This window comes from Hippoglossus stenolepis, chromosome 21 (assembly GCF_022539355.2).
Source record: "Hippoglossus stenolepis isolate QCI-W04-F060 chromosome 21, HSTE1.2, whole genome shotgun sequence".
NCBI classification, from domain to species: Eukaryota; Metazoa; Chordata; class Actinopteri; order Pleuronectiformes; family Pleuronectidae; genus Hippoglossus; species Hippoglossus stenolepis.
The window spans coordinates 12,870,990-12,889,980 of NC_061503.1; the positions used below are offsets into that span (position 1 = coordinate 12,870,990).

General features: G+C 44.9%; 1 protein-coding gene and 1 long non-coding RNA gene across 7 annotated transcripts in view; one reads left to right on the forward strand and one right to left on the reverse strand.

Annotated features, from left to right (window-relative positions):
- The window catches only part of LOC118100299 (zinc finger MIZ domain-containing protein 1), a 111,524-nt gene extending 94,263 nt beyond the window's left edge, over positions 1 to 17,261 (forward strand). For all 6 annotated transcript variants that reach the window (XM_035145229.2, XM_035145231.2, XM_035145232.2 and 3 more), the window contains 18 exons: positions 8,009 to 8,144; positions 8,535 to 8,649; positions 8,944 to 9,161; positions 9,278 to 9,479; positions 9,835 to 10,110; positions 10,199 to 10,381; positions 10,502 to 10,579; positions 10,674 to 10,842; positions 10,930 to 11,071; positions 11,787 to 11,997; positions 12,107 to 12,212; positions 12,309 to 12,469; positions 12,569 to 12,636; positions 12,750 to 12,818; positions 12,901 to 13,145; positions 13,266 to 13,429; positions 13,775 to 14,110; positions 14,205 to 17,261. In XM_035145229.2, the coding sequence (XP_035001120.2) occupies positions 8,009 to 8,144; positions 8,535 to 8,649; positions 8,944 to 9,161; positions 9,278 to 9,479; positions 9,835 to 10,110; positions 10,199 to 10,381; positions 10,502 to 10,579; positions 10,674 to 10,842; positions 10,930 to 11,071; positions 11,787 to 11,997; positions 12,107 to 12,212; positions 12,309 to 12,469; positions 12,569 to 12,636; positions 12,750 to 12,818; positions 12,901 to 13,145; positions 13,266 to 13,429; positions 13,775 to 14,110; positions 14,205 to 14,312 (2,987 nt within the window). In that variant the 3' untranslated portion in view covers positions 14,313 to 17,261. The remainder of the gene's footprint in view (positions 1 to 8,008; positions 8,145 to 8,534; positions 8,650 to 8,943; positions 9,162 to 9,277; positions 9,480 to 9,834; positions 10,111 to 10,198; positions 10,382 to 10,501; positions 10,580 to 10,673; positions 10,843 to 10,929; positions 11,072 to 11,786; positions 11,998 to 12,106; positions 12,213 to 12,308; positions 12,470 to 12,568; positions 12,637 to 12,749; positions 12,819 to 12,900; positions 13,146 to 13,265; positions 13,430 to 13,774; positions 14,111 to 14,204) is intronic.
- On the reverse strand, positions 8,376 to 9,352 carry LOC118100300. Its single transcript, XR_004694422.2, has 2 exons — positions 9,282 to 9,352; positions 8,376 to 9,149 (listed from the first exon to the last, which is right to left on the reverse strand). It is a non-coding gene; the product is annotated as an uncharacterized LOC118100300 (long non-coding RNA).
- Positions 17,262 to 18,991: the final 1,730 nt, after the last annotated feature.

An 18,991-nucleotide genomic window follows, 5' to 3' on the forward strand; every position in this document is an offset into this window, starting at 1 on the left:
GATCTGACAAAATCGTCTTGAGACTGTGGCATATATAAAGTGTATCATGTTCCAGTTGGTATTCAGTTAGTGCCAAGAAAATTTCCTCAAAGATACACGAGATTATCTTCAACTTGAAATCTGGGAACACAGATTTTATTTGAGGATAAATGTCTTATCTTTGACGTTTTTTTATTTACTCAGAAATCCTGCAATTTCTTTGTGTGTATACATAGAAATTTGCATCACAAAGTGGTGAGCTCGATATTTTAATACTGGAGGTATTATGACTGCAGAAGTGGGAAGTTGAGAGGAATAAGGGACAGCTTTCATATCTTTCAGCAGCACAGCGTTTAGAGGTTTTGGGGTTTTGCAACAAAGAACGCAGGATGTCAAAAGAGAAACCAAGTAACACTAAAACCCGTAGCGATTTCTTTTTCTCCTTGTGCCTCCACATGGGCTTGTGGTCTCCGTAAAACCTTTCTGGCACGAGTCCAACCGCCTCCCCCCTCCCAGTTCTCCTCGCTGGATGGACATGGCACGACATTGTGGCCATGTGGCCAGCAGGAGGCTGTATTTAAGCCGGGGCAGCTCTGAAATGGGCCATAAAACCTAGCCAGCAAGTCTGGCTCCCCATGAGGCAACGGGCCTAAGTACTCATTGACAAGACTCCAACATCACCGACTTCCCAGAGAGAGAGCGAGAGAGAGAGCGGCAGAGGAAATAATGCAAGAAGAGAAAAAACAGAAGCAGCAGACAAAGATGAGGTGCAGACAGGAGGCTGCTGTCTGGCCCAGATAGACGGTGTGTTTCATAACTGTTAGCGCTAATGCTTTCAGTCCAGACTATGTAGCTGCTAAATGCTTATTTTCATCTACCTACTAATTCCAAAAACGCCTCTCTGTCTGTCTCTCTGCTGAGCGCATATCTAGGGACCTCTGAAATAGCTCATATCTCGACACTAATAAAGCACATTCAGTTTCATAATAAAATATAAAATCTTTATTGCAGATAAACCAGGTAGGATGAACTCAAAGTTTTCTAACTTCACTCAGGCAAACAGTAAGAAAATAATCATTCTGTCCTGGAAGAAAAGGCCCGGTCCCCTCTGATATTACTGAGAAGTCTGGCTGTAATTAAAAAAGTAAATGGGCACTGCACTAGTTTTGTTTACGTTTCTTTCAGCTAAAGGTTCATTTCTCTCTATGGTATCGCAGCTTAGTTTCATAGTTAAGGGTCAACAGGGAAAATATGTCAGATTTTGAGGCGACACGCGCATGTGGCCACTTCACACTTCCTTCTCACTTCATCAGCTTTTTTGGAAACATCACTCACCCTGAAATATGCCACGAAATGACTCACCTCACATTAAAATCTCAGTAACCGAGCTAATGAAGTCAGTTTACACACTCACTTTTACAACACCCAGTTGGCACTTGCTTCCAGGCCGAGGTGACGGAGAGTTGAGGGGGTGGCCGGCGTGGTGAAATGCACTCCATGTGTTTTGAGGGCGTACACCTGCGAGCTTGGACCTAATCGTCCCGCAATGGATGATCTGTCGCCGACTGGCAGGTCCGTAACCTGTTATAACCTCGAAAGACCGCGTGATGGACGAGTCTCTTTTCATTCCATTATCAAATTGGCGTCGATGAATAATTTGTTGCATCTGTGCGAAGACAAAGAGAGGTTTGATGGCTGCCAGGTGGGCACCCATGTGGAGAGTGTGGCTGAGAGCCGCGAGGCAGAGTGGGAGATGATTTACAATCCAGCCGATAGTTTACTCGTGCACGGGATAGTTTGGCATCAGCTGGGCCTTTATAAGAAATGTCATAGCAACCAGTTATTACCTCCACACAGGAAGTTGTGTTTTCACCCCTCTCTGTTTGTTTGTTGGTTTGTTGGTTTGTTTGTTTGCAGGATTACGCAAAAACTACTCAACCGATTTCCATGAAATATTGTAGAGAGGTGGGGCATGACCCAAGGAAGAAGCCATTCAAATTTGGTGTGGCCCCAGGAATTTTTTACTTTCTTTAATATTACGAGATAGGGTGTTTTTCAAAGTTTCAGTTGACTTCTCACAGAACAAGTCATGGATCTTGATGGGGAAATCAGGCATTTTAAGGGAACCGTTTTTATGAGAGTGTGCAATTAGGTGCAGATCCTAATAAAAAATTGAATCCAGATCTAATCTGGTGAATAAATGAAATGAGGTTGCATTGGGGACTATTGGGCCTCGGTGGAAGTTTTTCTAGTTCATATATTATTTTATATTATGAGGTAAATCCCATTTTTCTTTTCAGTTCCGGGAGGCCCACACAAGTGAGGAATTCTTTGGCTAAAGCTAAATGTGGCTGTTTTGCATGGCCTCTCCGGAGCGTTGAAGTAACCAGGGATACTCGGGCTCCCTACACCCGCTCTTATTTTAATTGACTTTGGCCTGCAGGAGGCTTGTGTCCATTCAAACCTTTCTGGCCACAGAGAGAGAGAGAGAGAGAGAGAGAGAGAGAGAGAAAGGGGGAGGGAGGGTTGGAAAGTGAATAGCGCTCCCTCAGTAACTAAGGAGTGCGGCCCACTGGAGACGTTCTTGTTAGTTTGCTCATGGTCTTTGTTCTGCTTTCAGCCGCTTCTGGCTAAATGTCTTCAAACAAGCAGCTCGGGGGGTCGTGATTCTTTTCGACAGGTTAACGGCAAAATATTTTGTTGTTGTGGTTCGGTCTGAACAGGAATAGGCAAGGGAGCGCCGCTGATAATGTCGGCGTGGTGCGGTGACGGCATGTGTACTGTGTGTTTGCGTGAGCGTTAGAGGCCGAGCCATGTGGGACGATGCCAGGTGGGAGTCCAGTTGACAAGGGAGCAGGTGTCTATTATATAAAGAGCAGCCAGGGAGGGAGGGAGGGAGGTGGACGTAGAGGGGGGATCATAAGAGCTCTTGGCATCTGCCTTACCTGCTGCCAGTAAACGGAGAGAAAGGCCATTCATGTCATGTTTTTAAGATTATCCTTTCCCCCAGTTTGTTCTCACACGCACCTATTCATCACGGTGAGGTTTCAAACGCTGCACATCCGTTTTAAAGACTCGGCTCGCCCACGTTACAGAAAAACATTTATTTGATTTCTGCCTCCCCCGCAGTGTAATGGAGGTGAAAGGAGAAATTTTATTTGTCGTGGTCAAAGTATTGATAAATGTATCTTGAAGCGGTGCCTCCCTTGCTTTGGCTCAGCCGTACAACACGCTGTCAGGTTTTATTGGGCCTGTTCCTGGGGTGAGATGGATTTATGGTTGACACGGGGGAATAATGGGAGTCTCTGCGTAGATACTTGACGCACCTGTTGTGATATATCACCATCTCAATAACAGACAGATATGTCGTTAACTGCCTCATATTCGTAGCAGTTTACATTCTTTCAGTCGGGCTGTTATAGGAGTAATGTTCGGAAGGTTCACCTTGTTTCAGCGGAAGATGATCTAATACTTATATTTCTAAATGTGAGAAGACTCCTGAGCCTTGTTTTACCCCAAACTGACCAATCACAGTTCTTCTGGTCAACAGCTATAGATCTTACATGTAGTTTTATTACTGAGGAGGTGAAAAACACTTACAGAAGGATGTGCTTAGTGCTGAAACCCCCTCAACACTCAACCATATAACACCTTTAAAGCACCACTATGTAACTTTCACCGAGCAACAGTGCCCTCTGCAGCCACACGTTGTGATTATTCCATTCGGGCTCCGTATCTGAGCAATTAAATGCTCTTCAAGTAGAGAAAACCCAAATCCTACAAAGCTCTGATTGCATCCTCATTGAACTTCAACACAACTGACTGGTGGATATTACCCACGATCCCCAGCTTCCTGAACCAAAGACACCAAACTCTGTTAGGAATTCTTGATATTTTAAGTTTCCTCACAGAATATCTGAGATAAACACAGATTTTTTAAAATACCTCTAAGTCTTTTTAACTGATCTACAGTTTGGCATTATTTAAGATGCGACTATCAGATATTTACACACTTCTCACAGGAGATTGTACCTGAATGAAAGCAGCACCATTCTCCCTATTCCAAGTCAGTGTGCCATCAAATTTTCAGGTAAACATTGCATAGTGTTGCTTTAAATAAATCAAATTTTGACCAGCACAAATACAAATCTACCCCATTGTATTTTTTGTGTGTAATTTGAATCAACTGACCCTTAAATCTGGAGGTCCTGCTATTTTGGGAGAGCGAAAAAAAATCACCCTTTTTAATCAGCACAGTTTATCTCTGTGCCTCGTGTGTGTGTGTGTGTGTGTGTGTGCGTGTGGTGAAAGGTGAGGTGGGGGGAGCATTATCATTGGAAAGCGCATTGAACAACTGTCAGGGATGCAGTCCATGTCATTTGTCATGTCCCCCTGGGCTTTATGACAGAGGGTGAAGCTGGAAGCTGCAGGCCCCAGCCATAACTGAGCCACCCATCTAGTCCCAGCAGATGCATTTACCGCCCTTCGCCATGACTGACCATCAGGCTGTGCAGCTGAGCACCAGAATATCAATATGGCTCAGACTCGGCCGGGCCCCAGGGACCATCTACAAGGCAAACAGAGAGGGCTCCTCTCCTTATGGAAGACAGAGACCAATCGCCACGAGGGAGACCAGTGTAAACAGGGCGGCAAGATGCTCTGCGGCACCAAACGGCACTTTGATTCACTTACTGAGTCGTAGATGTCGTGATTTGGAGGAGCTACACCTGAGACGATTATCTCCGGTTTTGGCTCTTCTCAGGGAGAGACACAGACAAGTCTACTGAAGGGGGAAAGCAGGAGAGGAGAAGCAGTAATCCTTTTGTGTTCGTCATCCACACTGTCCTGGGAGACGTCTGGGTGAGGAGGAGGAGGGACAGACTGTGAGGAGTAACGTGTTGGCTCTTCCTCCTCCTGTCATATGAAACCTGAAGTTTATCCTCCGAGTCAATGACAGAGCGCCTCTCCTTTAAGCAGGTCGGCGCTCAGTGGAGGTGGTAATTTTGGGCGGCGATAAGCCCTTTATCTAATGGCAGAGAAGAATAATTCCTCCTCAAGTGGCAGCGCTGGTGCCTCCCTCCCTTTATTTCCCTCGTTCTCTCACATATACAGTACATATCGACGCTGTTGTTGTTTTCTGTCCCGCGGCTGTTGATGTCGGCCTCAGCGTGAAACGAGCACATCGTCCCCCCTTCGCCAGACGTCCTCGCGGTGCCACAGTTAAGAGATAAATTGCGGCGACATGTTTATCAACATAGAAGAAGTGCAAGTTACCCCTTGTTTGAAGAGAATAATGGGACCTAATTGAGCTGTAACACGCTGGCTGGTCGCCAGGCCCTCGAATTGAGAAAACTCTCTCCATCAGAAGGGGGTCTGGGGAGAGGGAGGGGGGCTGTTAAAACACTGCAGGATGCTCTAACATAAATGTGAGACTCTTAAACCTATTATTCATGCTCGGACCCAGTTGTATTTGATTAAACCCCAACCCACAAATGTACGCATCTGTAGGCAACGGTGATGTGTGTGATTTTGTACGAGAGGAGCACCTGAGAGGCCTTTTCTGTCGAGCAAAAAGCACAGCCGTGGTAAAGTCAGATCAATCCTCCGGAGGAGCAGCACAGCCTGTCTCCTGGCACCTGCTTGCCAAGAAGAGGAGGCGGTGGGGAGAGGGAAAAAAAAGAAAGAGAGGAAAAGAGAGGGAGCATGAGCGGGTGGGAAGGAGGAAAAACCCAGCTGCCTCCGCGCCTGAGCCCCATGCTGCTTTTTAAAGGAGTGGGAGGGAGAGGGGAGAGGAGAGGGGAGAGGAGAGGGAGACTGCTGGCACCATCTGTACATGTCTTTTGTATTCCAGCCCTCATCTTTACACAGAGCGAGGCTGGTGTGCTCAGTGTTCAAATGAAAAGAGAGGAGGTGCCTTTTGGGGTGCGATGCTCTGAGAGGGGAAGGTGTGTGTTTGTGTACCCATGCAGAAATTTTCTGTTTTGTCCTCGGAAATTTTGGCGCACTCGGAGGACACCTCGCGTCCTGTTTATGTTACCACTGTGTGTGTGTGTGTGTGTGTGTGTGTGTGTGTGTGTGTTTGTGTAAGCCAGTGTGGTGTTTTCCTGATGTGTGTGTGTGTGTGTGTGTGTGTGTGTGTGTGTGTGTGTGTGTGTGTGTGTGTGTGTGTGTGTGTGTGTGTGTGTGTGTGTGTGTGTGTGTGTGTGTGTGTGTGTGTGTGTGTGTCAGTGGGCTCGTGCTCTGTTTGCAGGCACTTATGTGATGTGTGGTCAAATCTCTGGGTTGCCATGTTTGTGATGGGAGTCAGAAGCTTTTGTTTGTTCCTTCCTCCCATCAGCCCCATTAGCCTGATGTCTCCTCTCTCACTGACTCACTCAACCTTTTTCACTCCCTGTCTCCCTGTCTCCCCCTCTCTCTCTCTCTCTCTCCCCCCTCCCTTCCTCTCTGTGTAATATGTGCGGTGGCAGGCCGTCCTTGCATGTGGCAGCAGGGTGGGTGAATCTGCCTGCGAGGACAGCCTGCACTGTCTGCTGTCATATTGACGTGGCTTTTTTGCACAAACTGCAGCTGAAATCACCCAGCGCTCTGTTTCACCCCGCTCCCTCCCTCCCTCCCTCCCTCAGACTAGAAGTGCTGTGAATCATAAGAGGAGGTGGCTGCCCCTGCTCTTTGATTGAATCCACATTCCCTTTCTCCTCTGACGCCGCAGAGAGCGGCTGGAAGGAGGCAGGGGGGGGGAAGCGGAGAGGAAAAGGAAGAGCCGAGTCTTTTGTAGCTGGCACAGTACAAAAACATACACTGCAGATGAAAAGCATCTGATTTGATCAAACGCTGGTCTGTGGTAGCTACCTGACTGAGAGGGAGGTAGGAGGGTGGAAGGGAGGGAAGGGCTGGGGCTCATCTGCAGGCCCAGAGTGAACCCTAGTGGTCGACAGCTGCAGTGGCACGCTGGATTGAGGCTCATCTTTTATATTGCAGCATTAAGGGGCCTCCTTTAGGGATTCAGCTTTTTATTTCCAAACTGTCCCTACTATAAAAATTTGTTTGCATATAGAAATGTCAAAGGTTTTTCCACTTAGCAAATGAATTAACTTCTATGGCGAAGCATCTTACAGGCTATTGACTGCTTTTTATTTGACATGGTGGGAAGAAGTTGTTTATCAGGGCAAACTCCTGCTTACTGTAGTGAACTCCTCGTTCAGCGGTTAAAGTTGTCGCTGCATTACGTCCAAGTCCACTGAAGAAAATGGTCGGAGAGAATTTGTATGGATCGATTACTGGACAGATGAATATTACGAAGAATAGTTGGAGAGTGAAAGTAAAACGACTGCATCCAACAGGGAAACACCACAAAATACGATATTCTGATCGGTTAACTATTAAAAGTAGAATCATCTGGAGCAAGAATTGGTTGTTTAATAGATAAAAGAGGCATCGAGTGCATTTTCCATTCTTTTTTCATTTTGAATCATTGACAGATGTTTTGCTGCTGTTATCACTTGACATTACTTCATTTTATCATGTCACTGTCTGTCTCTCATTTCACTCTGCCAGTGAACATCATCACATCATTTGCCAGTTAATAACCGTGAATTTATTCAGTCACTGAAAAGTGATGAACATAACAATAAATATTTGTATTGCTTTATATTACACATGTATAGAATTACCTTATATTCTAGTATTACTAGTATGTTTTATTCTTATTTTATTTATTTTATTCTTATCTTATCTCATAATGAAACTGACAGTAACCACACATGCATATAGTGTGGGTATAAGTTATATATTTAACCTCTTGTTACATTTGAAAAGCTGTTTTTTTATGCACTAGTTTGTCAGTCAGGTCCTTGCTTATCAATTTTATTTCCAGTTTATCTCAGAAGCTTCTGTTCCTTAGTTCCACCTCCCTCCTGCTTCCACACTGTCAGTTTTTCCAGTGCTTTGCAGAGGAGGGCTGTTACCTCTGCAGCTAAATCCCTCTGGAGTCCGACAGCACTGATTGACTCGTCCTCTTCTCTCTCCCCAGCTCTCCTGTCCTCGTGGTGTGAGGAACTCGGACGCCTCCTCCTCCTCCGTCACCAGAAGAACAGGCAGAACGAGACTCCGGGAAAAGTGCCCATGCAGCCCCCCATGAGCTCCATGAAGCCCGGCCTCTCGCACGGGTCAGTGTTCACACTGCTGCACTTTTTGGCATGTGTGCGAGGTGTGTTTGTGTGCGTGTTGGGTGTGTGAACAGACAGACCGGGCCCTCGGGGAAAGCCCTTGCTCGCCACATGAAGCTCAGTGTTCCTTATGGATCAGTGGCCAGACTAACTGCTTGTAGCACAGTCAGTGGGGAACAAACAGAACCTCCCAGACCCCTAGTACGTGTAGTCAATAATTACAACACAGTGTACGAAGAACGTGCTTTTATTTTATAATCCTTATGTCTTTCCGTATCATCCAGGAAATGCACATATACTTACTACCGCTGTGCTGCACAAATATTGGTACATTGGCACAGGTCACATTTTGTTTTGCCTACATGACACGTTTTTCTCTGTTCCCTGCAGAGATGGGTCTTTTCCCTACGACTCCGTTCCCTGGCAACAGACCTCCAATCAGCCTCCAGGTTCGTTGTCTGTGGTGACCACCGTCTGGGGCGTGACCAACACCTCGCAGAGCCAGGTGAGATCTCCTACCCACCTGTCCGAGGGAGTAAGAGTGCATCTGAGTGGACTGTGTGTCACAGAATTGTATTTCTGGAGTTTTAAAGTGTTGCTGAAGAAGGGTGACATCACCTGGAGACAGTTATAGGATATGTGATTAAGTAATGGCATAAGTGTCTCACGGTGCAAGACCAGAACTTGAAAAAATAAAATAGTCATATGACCTTGGAGTTAAAAGTTATTAGTAGTAGTTTGCCAGTAGGATATATCATCTCCTGATGACTCTCGTTCATCATGTCTCTGTGTCCAACAGGTGTTGGGGAATCCCATGGCCAGCAACAACAATCCAATGAACCCTGGGGGCAACCCTATGGGCTCGGGTATGTCTGGTAACAATCCAGGGATGAACTCACCTCAGTTCCCTGGTCCTCAGCAGCAGTTCCCCAATAAAGGCAACTCCAACCAGGGCTACATGCAGCAGGGCATGTATGGACGACCCAACTACCCGGGAGGAGGAGGCTTCAGTGGAAAGTAAGTGGACATTGGATTAATATTAGACAATTCTATAAATAAAATACATTCAAAGTAGTAATTACAAGTATCACACTCTTCCCACATCTTTAATATATTGTTGCTTCCGTTTATAGTTACCCTGGAGGGCCCAATTCTGGACCTGGTGGAATGGGCATCCCTCCACACTCCCGTCCTCCTTCAGACTTCACCCAGCCTGCCGCTGCAGCCGCCGCCGCTGCAGTAGCTGCTGCCGCCGCCACGGCAACAGCCACCGCAACGGCAACTGTAGCTGCCATGCAGGAAACCCAGAACAAGGACATGAACCAATATGGGCCGGTAAGAAAACTGACATCACCTGTGTGATAGTATCTGTATCTTACTGCATCTATGTGCACGTCACACGTTATTAAGGAGTCTGTTTTTCACCCATTGAGTTTTTACTTTTTTATTAACCATCCTTTCAATAATAGCAATAGCACTAAAGTAGGCAGCTGAGAGAAGTGGATTCAGGCTCATTGTTGAACAAGGCTAAATCAATGTTAAGGGTGAATAATACGCTCAAGTAGTAATGGAGCCAAATAACATATTTAACTAAAACAAAAGCGAACAAGCTAAAAAAAATTATTTTGCTAGTTTGAAGTTTTTAGTTTTTGCCTCAGTGATGGTTAATTGAATCAATTTTGTCTTCCAGATGAGTTCCTCTTTCCAGATGGGACCAAACCAGGCGTACAACAGCCAGTTCATGAGCCAGCCAGGACCCCGTGGTCCTCCGTCCCTCCCTGGGAACATGGGCACAGGCATGAGTGGATCCAACATGAGTGGGTCCCCCATGGGAATGAACCAGCCCAGGGTTCAAGGCGTAGGACCTTTTGTGGCCCACGGCCAGAGGATGCCCCAGCAAAGTTATGCAGGACCTCGGCCTCAGACCATGGGTATGCAGGGCATGAAAAGGCCGTACCCAGGGGAGGTGAGTGGACATGAATTCAACATTTTCACTTATAAGATTTAGCTCCATTGCTGCATGTTGAATGTGTTTGTCACCTCTGCATGCACAGCCAAGCTATGGAGGACAGCAGTATGGACCAAACAGCCAGTTCCCTAACCAGCAGGGGCAATACCCCACACCCAACGCCTCCAGGCCGCCGCCGTCCCCCAACTACCCCGGCCAAAGGATGCCAGGACAGCAGCTACAGGGCCAATACCCGCCACCCAGCGGTGCCATGGGCCAGTACTATAAGGTGCAGTAGGATTTTTATCTGTGGTTGTTTAGCATGGTCTTAGCAGCAGTATGGTAATAATAATTATGGTCAACATGGGCAAGAAAATAATTGTGATGATTTTGTTTTATGAAATTACAGCAAGAGCCACCGTTTAATGGCCAAACAAATAACTTCTCTGGAAGTGGTTATCAGTACAGCCAGGGTAATGTGAACGGGGTAAGTCCAATTTTGTACCAGTTTTGTGTGATCACATTATTCTACTCTTGGTTGTGTTGAAGTTTGATTTACTAATCGATTGTGTTCTCTATAGCCGCCCAGACCGGTGGGTAACTACCCTCACTCTCCAGTGCCAGGCAACCCCACCCCTCCGATGACCCCAGGAAGTAACATCCCTCCATACCTGTCGCCAAACCAGGACGTGAAGCCACCCTTCCCTCCTGACATCAAACCAAATATCACCGCTCTCCCTCCACTCCCAGGTCAGTAACTAATAACCTAGAATCTAGAAAAACATGGTTTACTCATTTGTGAATACTCACCGGAACATTTTTTCTCCACCCAAATAGCCAACCACAATGAGGAGCTGCGCCTAACGTTCCCTGTGCGAGACGGTGTCGTCCTAGAGCCTTTCAGGCTAGAGCATAACCTGGCTGTCAGCAACCACGTCTTCCACTTACGGCCCTCCGTAGCCCAGACGCTCATGTGGAGGTAAAACAATAACCACTGAATCAAGATTACGTTTATTTTTAGAAAGTCTTCCACCTGTGAGAGCTTCATAAAACAGTAATTTTCTTTGTCCCTATTCCAGTGGCCTCCTTTTGACCACTGCAGATTTAGGTATTTTATGTATCTTGAAACTCTTGAGGTTTATCATTGTAAAGAAGTGGCTCAGCTAGAACATGCAGGAGCTTTTCCAGGAACCCAAACAGTAGTTTTCAGTAAAATTAACATTGGCAATTTCTATAAATCATTTTGATGGTTATAGTGACAGATGTAATCAATTTCTCGAGAGCAAGAGGACATAAACTGGTTAAAGAGCCAAAAGTTCTTTTGGATTTGTCAGAAAATGTACTTAAAGATCTTTTAGTCCCCACTTTAATTCTCAGCTATCAGTTCTGCAGGTTCACACTTTAAGTTTAGGAAACATTTGGACAAAAACCAATATAAGTAATATCCCCTGTAATCCCACAGGGTACTATTCTAGGGTCCATACTATTTTTCATATAATACTGTTATTGTTAATGAATATATATGCATATATTAGGAATATATTCGCATATTAGCATATAGCAGTGGACCTTCCCACAGTGCAAGAAGATTTGTCTGTTCAAGACTGGATTCCTGCTGTTTTCCTTTATGTGCGACAGACATACACTGACACCACTTAGTGATTAACATTTTTCATTTGCTTGCTTTTCTCCAGATCAGACCTGGAGCTGCAGTTCAAGTGCTATCATCACGAAGACCGTCAAATGAACACCAACTGGCCGGCATCGGTCCAAGTCAGCGTCAACGCCACACCGCTCACCATCGAGAGGGGCGACAATAAGACCTCCCACAAACCCCTGCACTTGAAACATGTCTGCCATCCGGGGAGGAACACAATCCAGATCACAGTCACCGCCTGCTGCTGTGTGAGTACACACATCTACCAAAATAAAGAGGTTTATACAAATTCTGATGCACCACTAACACAACTCAAATGGTTGTTTGTAATAGTAACAGTGATGTTTCTTTCCACAGTCGCACTTGTTTGTACTGCAGCTGGTCCACAGGCCCTCGGTTCGCTCTGTCCTCCAGGGCTTACTGAAGAAGAGGCTTCTGCCTGCAGAGCACTGCATCACCAAAGGTATTCACACAAGGACACAGTCGCATGTTACTCCCTAAAGTCCCGATCATTCTCAGAGTTCCCGCTCACACACATTTCTCTCCTCCTGCTTTTAAGTTAAGAGGAACTTCAGTAGTGTAGCAGCATCATCGGGCAACGCCACGCTCAACGGTGAGGACGGCGTCGAGCAGACGGCCATCAAGGTTTCCCTTAAGTGTCCGATCACCTTCCGGCGAATACAGCTTCCAGCGAGAGGCCACGACTGCAAACACGTTCAAGTAAGCTAACACACTCATACACAAGCCGATGCCTATAGGGAAAACTATTTAAAAAATAATGAATACAAAATGACTGTTCTGTCTTATCTGTTCTTTCAGTGTTTCGATTTGGAATCATATTTACAACTAAACTGTGAGCGGGGGACATGGCGATGTCCTGTATGCAAGTAAGTTTATCCAGTTTAGATACCTGGCAGTATTTGTCGTTTAGAGTTTTTCAGTGTAACACACGTAACTATTTCTTTTAGCATTTTAAGCCCGGTCGCTCTTCTCTCCTCAGTAAAACGGCGTTGTTAGAAGGACTTGAAGTGGACCAGTATATGTGGGGAATCTTGAACGCGATACAAAAGTAAGTTGAGACGAGAATCCTTTTTTTATAACACTTATACTTCTTGTATCTTAACCATTTGTTTTCATCTGTATTTCACCAGCTCGGAGTTTGAGGAGGTGACCATTGACCCGACATGTAGTTGGCGGCCGGTGGCTATCAAATCTGACATCCACATCAAGGAGGATCCGGACGGACCACTGGCCAAGAGGTTCAAGACGATGAGTCCCAGCCAGATGATCATGCCCAATGTGATGGAGATGATAGCGCAGCTCGGCCCCGGACCCTCGCCGTACCCGTCGCTACCTTCTCAGCAAGGGGGCAACAACAGCGAATATGGCGGCCAAGGTATTAAACAGTTCAAATACAGAATGCATCTTTGACTAGACTTGAGCATAAACTTACATAAACTAAAAACTATACGAAATGTACACAGGTTTTTTAATTTTCTTTATTTTGATATGCTAGGTAACAGTTACCAGGGGCACGGGAACTTTGACTTCCCTCACGGCGCCCCTGGTGGTACGTCGATGAATGACTTCATGCACGGTCCCCAGCTGTCTCACCCGCCTGACATGCCCAACAGCATGATGACCCAAGACAAGCCACTCTCCCACAACATGCCTGACTCGGTCAGTTCTGCCTTATTCATATTATCCTTAACCGTTTTGCAGAGGTAACAGAGTGCTAGCCCAAAATGTTGAAGTATTTCTTAAAAACTAAGAATACTAATAAATACTAAGTATTAGGACCATGTTGAAGAAAAAAGAAATTCCGAGACTAAAGGCAGTATTCTTTAAGAATAAAGTTGTAATATTCTCGTTGTCAAACAGATTGGAATCTGTTTTGAATGTTGCGATGGCGATTTTTCACTTATTTTCATAGTTTTTGGACATAATGATTAATATTAAAAATGGCTGATAGATTAAAAACAATCAAAAGAACCCTAGTCTGAATATTTCCCTCTCTCTCTGCAGTTACCTCACTCTGCCGGCAATGACCAATCGCATGGTCCACTGCAGCAGAGCTTACATGCGTCTCCACACCCTGGCAGCCAATCAGGGCAGCACCTACACCACAGCGGACCTCCCCTTCCCTCGCGACTAGGTCCGCCTTCTCAGCAGCAGCAGCAGCAGCAGCAGCAGCAACAGCAGCAGCAGCAACAGCAGCAACAGCAGCAGCAGCAACAGCAGCAGCAGCAGCAGCAGCAGCAGCCTGGCCCCAACAACCATCCCCACGGCGACCTGACCTTCAACCCCTCCAGCAGTTTGGACAGCCAGGCTGGGTCGGACATGCCCGAGCCATCTTTAGACGTGAGTCCTGACGAACTGCAGATATTTCAAAAGCCAAAATCTTCAGTAACCTGTGTTCTCTTGAATACCAAAGTTTTGCCCTTCTTCTCCACAGCTCCTCCCAGAACTCGCGAACCCAGACGAGCTGTTGTCGTACCTGGATCCTCCGGATCTCCCCAGCAATAGCAACGACGACCTTCTATCGCTCTTCGAGAACAACTGAGGCGATTCAGACACACAAAAACTCTTCTGACCGCCTGCAGTTTCCCTGAGAGGCCGGGGCGGTCGCTCAGTACTTGATAAACACAAAGATGCACTCCCTTTCTCTTCTTCCTCTTGTACAGTTTTCATTCGCCAGCGCAGATTTGACTGAAAGAGGCTCAAACTCAAAGACACAGCGGGATGCTCACCCCGTGGCGACACCTTCTGAACTGTGCAGCTACACTCAGTTGATTTTTTTAACGCCACACACAGGTTGTATGTGTGCACATTAGAAACGTGCTGTAGCATTTTTTATCCATGTTTTGTTTCCTTTTGAGAAGGAAAAGGAATTAACTGTAAGGAAAAAACCCGGAAAATTAACAGAAAAAAACCCTGCGCTATCTGGCCAGTGTGTGTTCTGTCCATATTGTTATTCCAATCTGAGAGGCCACAGCTTCCTGGTGTCACAGCTCCATTCCCCTGACTGGTCTCCTTAGTCGCACTGTTTCGTCCGCCACACATCATTTAAAAGCACAAGAGATTTTGGCAATGCAAAAAAAAACAATTATCAGTCTGTACAAAAAGAAAAAAATAAGATCAGTTGGATCTGTGTAAATTTGTCTGTTTTTCTAAAAAGAAAAAGTTTGCTCTTCTGCCAACATTTAAAAAAAGAAAAAAGATTTTAAGAACGATCGGCTTCCACTTTGTCTACAATTGTAATACATACATATTTTTGTCAAAAAGAGATATATCCACACTTTTCAGAAACTCTAAGGGTTAACAACTGGAACGGAGAAGAGTTTGGCCCCACTGACAAAAGAAAATAAAAGTTTATATCAGCATACACATACTTCTACATATTGTATAGTCATCATCCTCCTGTATGGAGGAGTGATTTTTAATGGAAATGAAAGGTACAACGTGAGAGGTTGGGGTTCCTGTGACGGTCCTGCTGCGTTTACTGCTTCCTGTTATATCTCCTTCCATGCCCTTTGCTCTGCATGAGCCCCAGTGTTGCTCGGGTCAGCGTTTTTTGCAAAGTTGCATCTCTTTCCCTGTTAAATGATGTGCTGTTTAAGTATTCTACAAAAGTGCATGTGTGCCAAGCCCTTGTCTAGTGCTGTTCCAAGTGGTTTTTAAAAAAAAAAAAGATAGTGTGGTTTTTATCAGTTGCTGTTTCCACAACTCTTTTGTTTGTACGTTTGTTTTTTGATTTCTGTCAGATTTAGTATGATTTATTTAACACTAACACTGAAGGGATAATGCTGATGTCAGCGATACATTTATCATGTATTTGCCGGATATTCTGTATTATATGTATTTTTTTTGTTTGTTTTTTCCTTGTTTTTTTTGTTGCTGCATAATTAAAACTATCCACAAATCTTTTGGGAAACTGCTCAACATCACCAAAGTTGGAGGGATGAGAATGGAGACGTTTGTGTTTGCTCGGTCCTGTGCAGGTCTGCGATGTGTGTGTGTGTGTGTGAGAGAGAGAGAGAGTGTGTGTGTGTGTGTGCGTGTGTGATGGGAGGTAATGTTGATTTCAAAGATATAGGAGAGGACAAATACAGTTTTATCCATCACTGCTGTTGAAGAAGTGGTTTTTAAAAGCAGTATTGGCGCAGACCTTTCGCCACATTTGTTTTCATTTTCACTTTCTGAGAAGAGTGCTGTCCAGTATGCAAATGTATTATTTTTTAAGAAATGCTATTGTACTGTAAATATCATTGTGAATATTTTTGTATCATCTCGATAATATTTGTCCTTTTGATCATTAGTCGTCCAACGTAACCACATAATGCTCCCCAGACTCCCACCGGACCACTGACTTTTGTTTGTAACCAGCATACGTCAGCTGTCTTGCCTCCTCGCCGTCGGGGGGGGAGGCCAGTCCAAACGTCTCATAAGCTATTTCCTGCGGGTCGTTGTGCTTTCTCGTCACTTTCCCTCCCGGTGCACTCTGTCTCGCACCCGTCTGAACACGGACAGGTGTCCCGTTCGTCTGTGGTCTCCTCCCCACCCCCACCCCGCGTCAACCCAGGGTCATCGTGTCGCGTCACTTTCAGTTTTCACACCTCAACCTCTGTTTTGAAGCAATATTTTTCTTCCACGCTCTGATGTGTTTTTAATTTGAAAAATCCTCATGAACTTTTGATGTTGACATCAGTGATACGGCGCAGCAATGGTTTCAAAAGATGTGGTGTCATCTGGCTTTCAGTGTAATTAGTGAGCTATGTGAATATGATAATTGTTGCTAATTGTCGACACACAGTGGTATTTTAAAGATATATCACAACCATATTTTAAAGAAATTCATCATATTGTTTATATTTTTGTTATAGAAAAATGTGGCTTTTTTTAAAAACCACGAGACCATATACATTTTTATCCCCCTTTTTTTTTGTTTTTGGTAAATTATTTTGTACTGGTTTTCATATTAATCTGTAAGGCTAGAAATCCAATTTCTTTCAACTGTAGCATTGCGCTGATTCAACTGCCCTGGTTTTTGTCTAAACATGGTTTTAAATGTCATTTCAGAAATACTGTTTGTTGAGTCGCACGCAGACGTCAAATCAAAAGTCTTGTAACAATTCAATGCTGCGTTTTAATTTTTCTGAATTGAAACTCTCCATCCATCCCACGGAAGCCATGGTTTTGTCTCGAGCGAGCCAGTTCGGTGTATTAGGCGGCAAACCCAAACCTGTAGTTGCACAATCACAATAAAGGGCCATTTTCTGGGGGACGTTGTTTCGAAAACAGAAGAAAACACAAACAAAAAAATACAGAGAGGAAGGGCACGTGCGTCGCTCTGGCCGGGAAAAGGATGTTGAGGCCAAGGCCGAGTCAAACGTCCCGAGAATGCCTGTATATATGTAAATGACTATAGAGACATGTGAACAGAAATGTATTCATTTTCCCTGGGAATGTGCATTGTTTCTTCAGAATAATAAAAAGCTTGCAACCCCCTCTACTGGAAGTGGCTGAATATGGAAAATGAAACTTGTTAGCTAGTGTCTGTGGGTTATCTCAACATTTCGTTCCCTCTCTGTAATATACTTTCACCTCTTTTGTATCCGGGAACCGCGACAGCTATGTTTTACATGTAATATTTAGCCTACGTGTTCTAGTCTTATCACCTGCGTACTCTGAGATGCTAAAGCTGGAAAAAACTACGAAAAAAAACGCGGTTACAAAGTAAAACGCTCGGTGGGGGAGGAGAGAGGCGGTGGGGGGGCGGGGGTGACTGGTCCAGAAGATTGTAACCAAATCCATAGTTTGTACAATTTTTTGATATCATGAACAGTTGGAGAAATGATCCGATCGAAGGTGATTCATGCCACGTGGCCATTGTCTCTATGTTTGTACATTGTATGTACAATCATTTCATATTCTAAACTGGTCAGAAAATAAAGGAACTAATTGTGATTTTTAGTCTTGCAGAACTGTATGTAGTTAGATGATGTGACAACCTAATATTTATCTAATAAATATGTATTCAGATGATACCTGAACGTCACTGTGGTCTTCTTCTTTTGTGCTCCTCGCACTGGGCCCGTCTTGAACTCCCCACAGGCATCGTGTAAATTGCCTCTAACTCCGAGCAGAAGGTGTAAATTACCATCGTCAAATTTCATTCACATTTTGATTAACAGAGCTTAAAGGCAGCTCGGCCTTATGTGGGGACGTTAATTAACAACAACAGAATAAGGGAGACGAGGGTTGTGGACCTGCTCTTAGGAATTATGTTGAGCAGTCGGGATGCAATCTGTCAGAGGAAATGAGAAATTAAATGAGTGGAAAAGAAATCAGAAGAATCGTCCTGTGTTTTGTTCCAGACTGCAGTGGGACTCAGTGTCGTGATCCCAGCACGCTCCTGAGAAAATACTTTTTAATCACTAACACCATCAATGTTAAACATTTAACTTTCAATCTAAAATTTTATCTGCAACTATATGTTTTTACCTTTACTTGAAAAAGAGATTCTTAATCTCAACAGGATCTTACTGGATAAATAAAGGTTAAATTAAATAGTTGAGGGGCGGCACAGTGGTGCAGTGGGAGGCCCTGTCACCTCACAGCAAGAATGCTCCCGGTTTTCTAATCCACATAATTTTTTGTGTGGAGTTTACATGTTCTTCCTGTGACTGTCTGGATTTTCTCTGGATACTCCGGCTTCCTCCCACGGTCCAGAAACATGTACGTTGGGATTAGGTTCCTGGAGAAAGATAAGCTGTATAGATAATGGACACTCATCAAGCACTTTTTATTTTATTTATTTTCATTTAGCACCATACTCTCCCTGGATAGAGGATCCTTTCTCTGTGGTTTCCATATTGTTGGAAACGTTCCTTTGAGATTTTGCCCCATTTCGAGGTCACTGAGGTCATTGTCATGTTCATGATTCTGTGACATGGTGCGTTAATACACTGGAAGTAGCCATTAGAAGACGGTAAACTGTGGCCATGAAAGGATGCACGTGGCCAATACTGTGGCGTTTAGACGATAACAGATTTGAATCAAAGGGCCCAAAGTGAGCCAAGAAAACAATCCCCACCCTTTACACTGCCACCAACAGCCTGGACTGTTGACACGAGGGAGGCCGGGTCCGTGGATTCATGCTGTCGATGCCAGATTCTGACCCAGGCCATCTGTGAGCCTCAGCAGAAATCCAGATTCACCAGAGCAGCCTGTGTTTTTCAG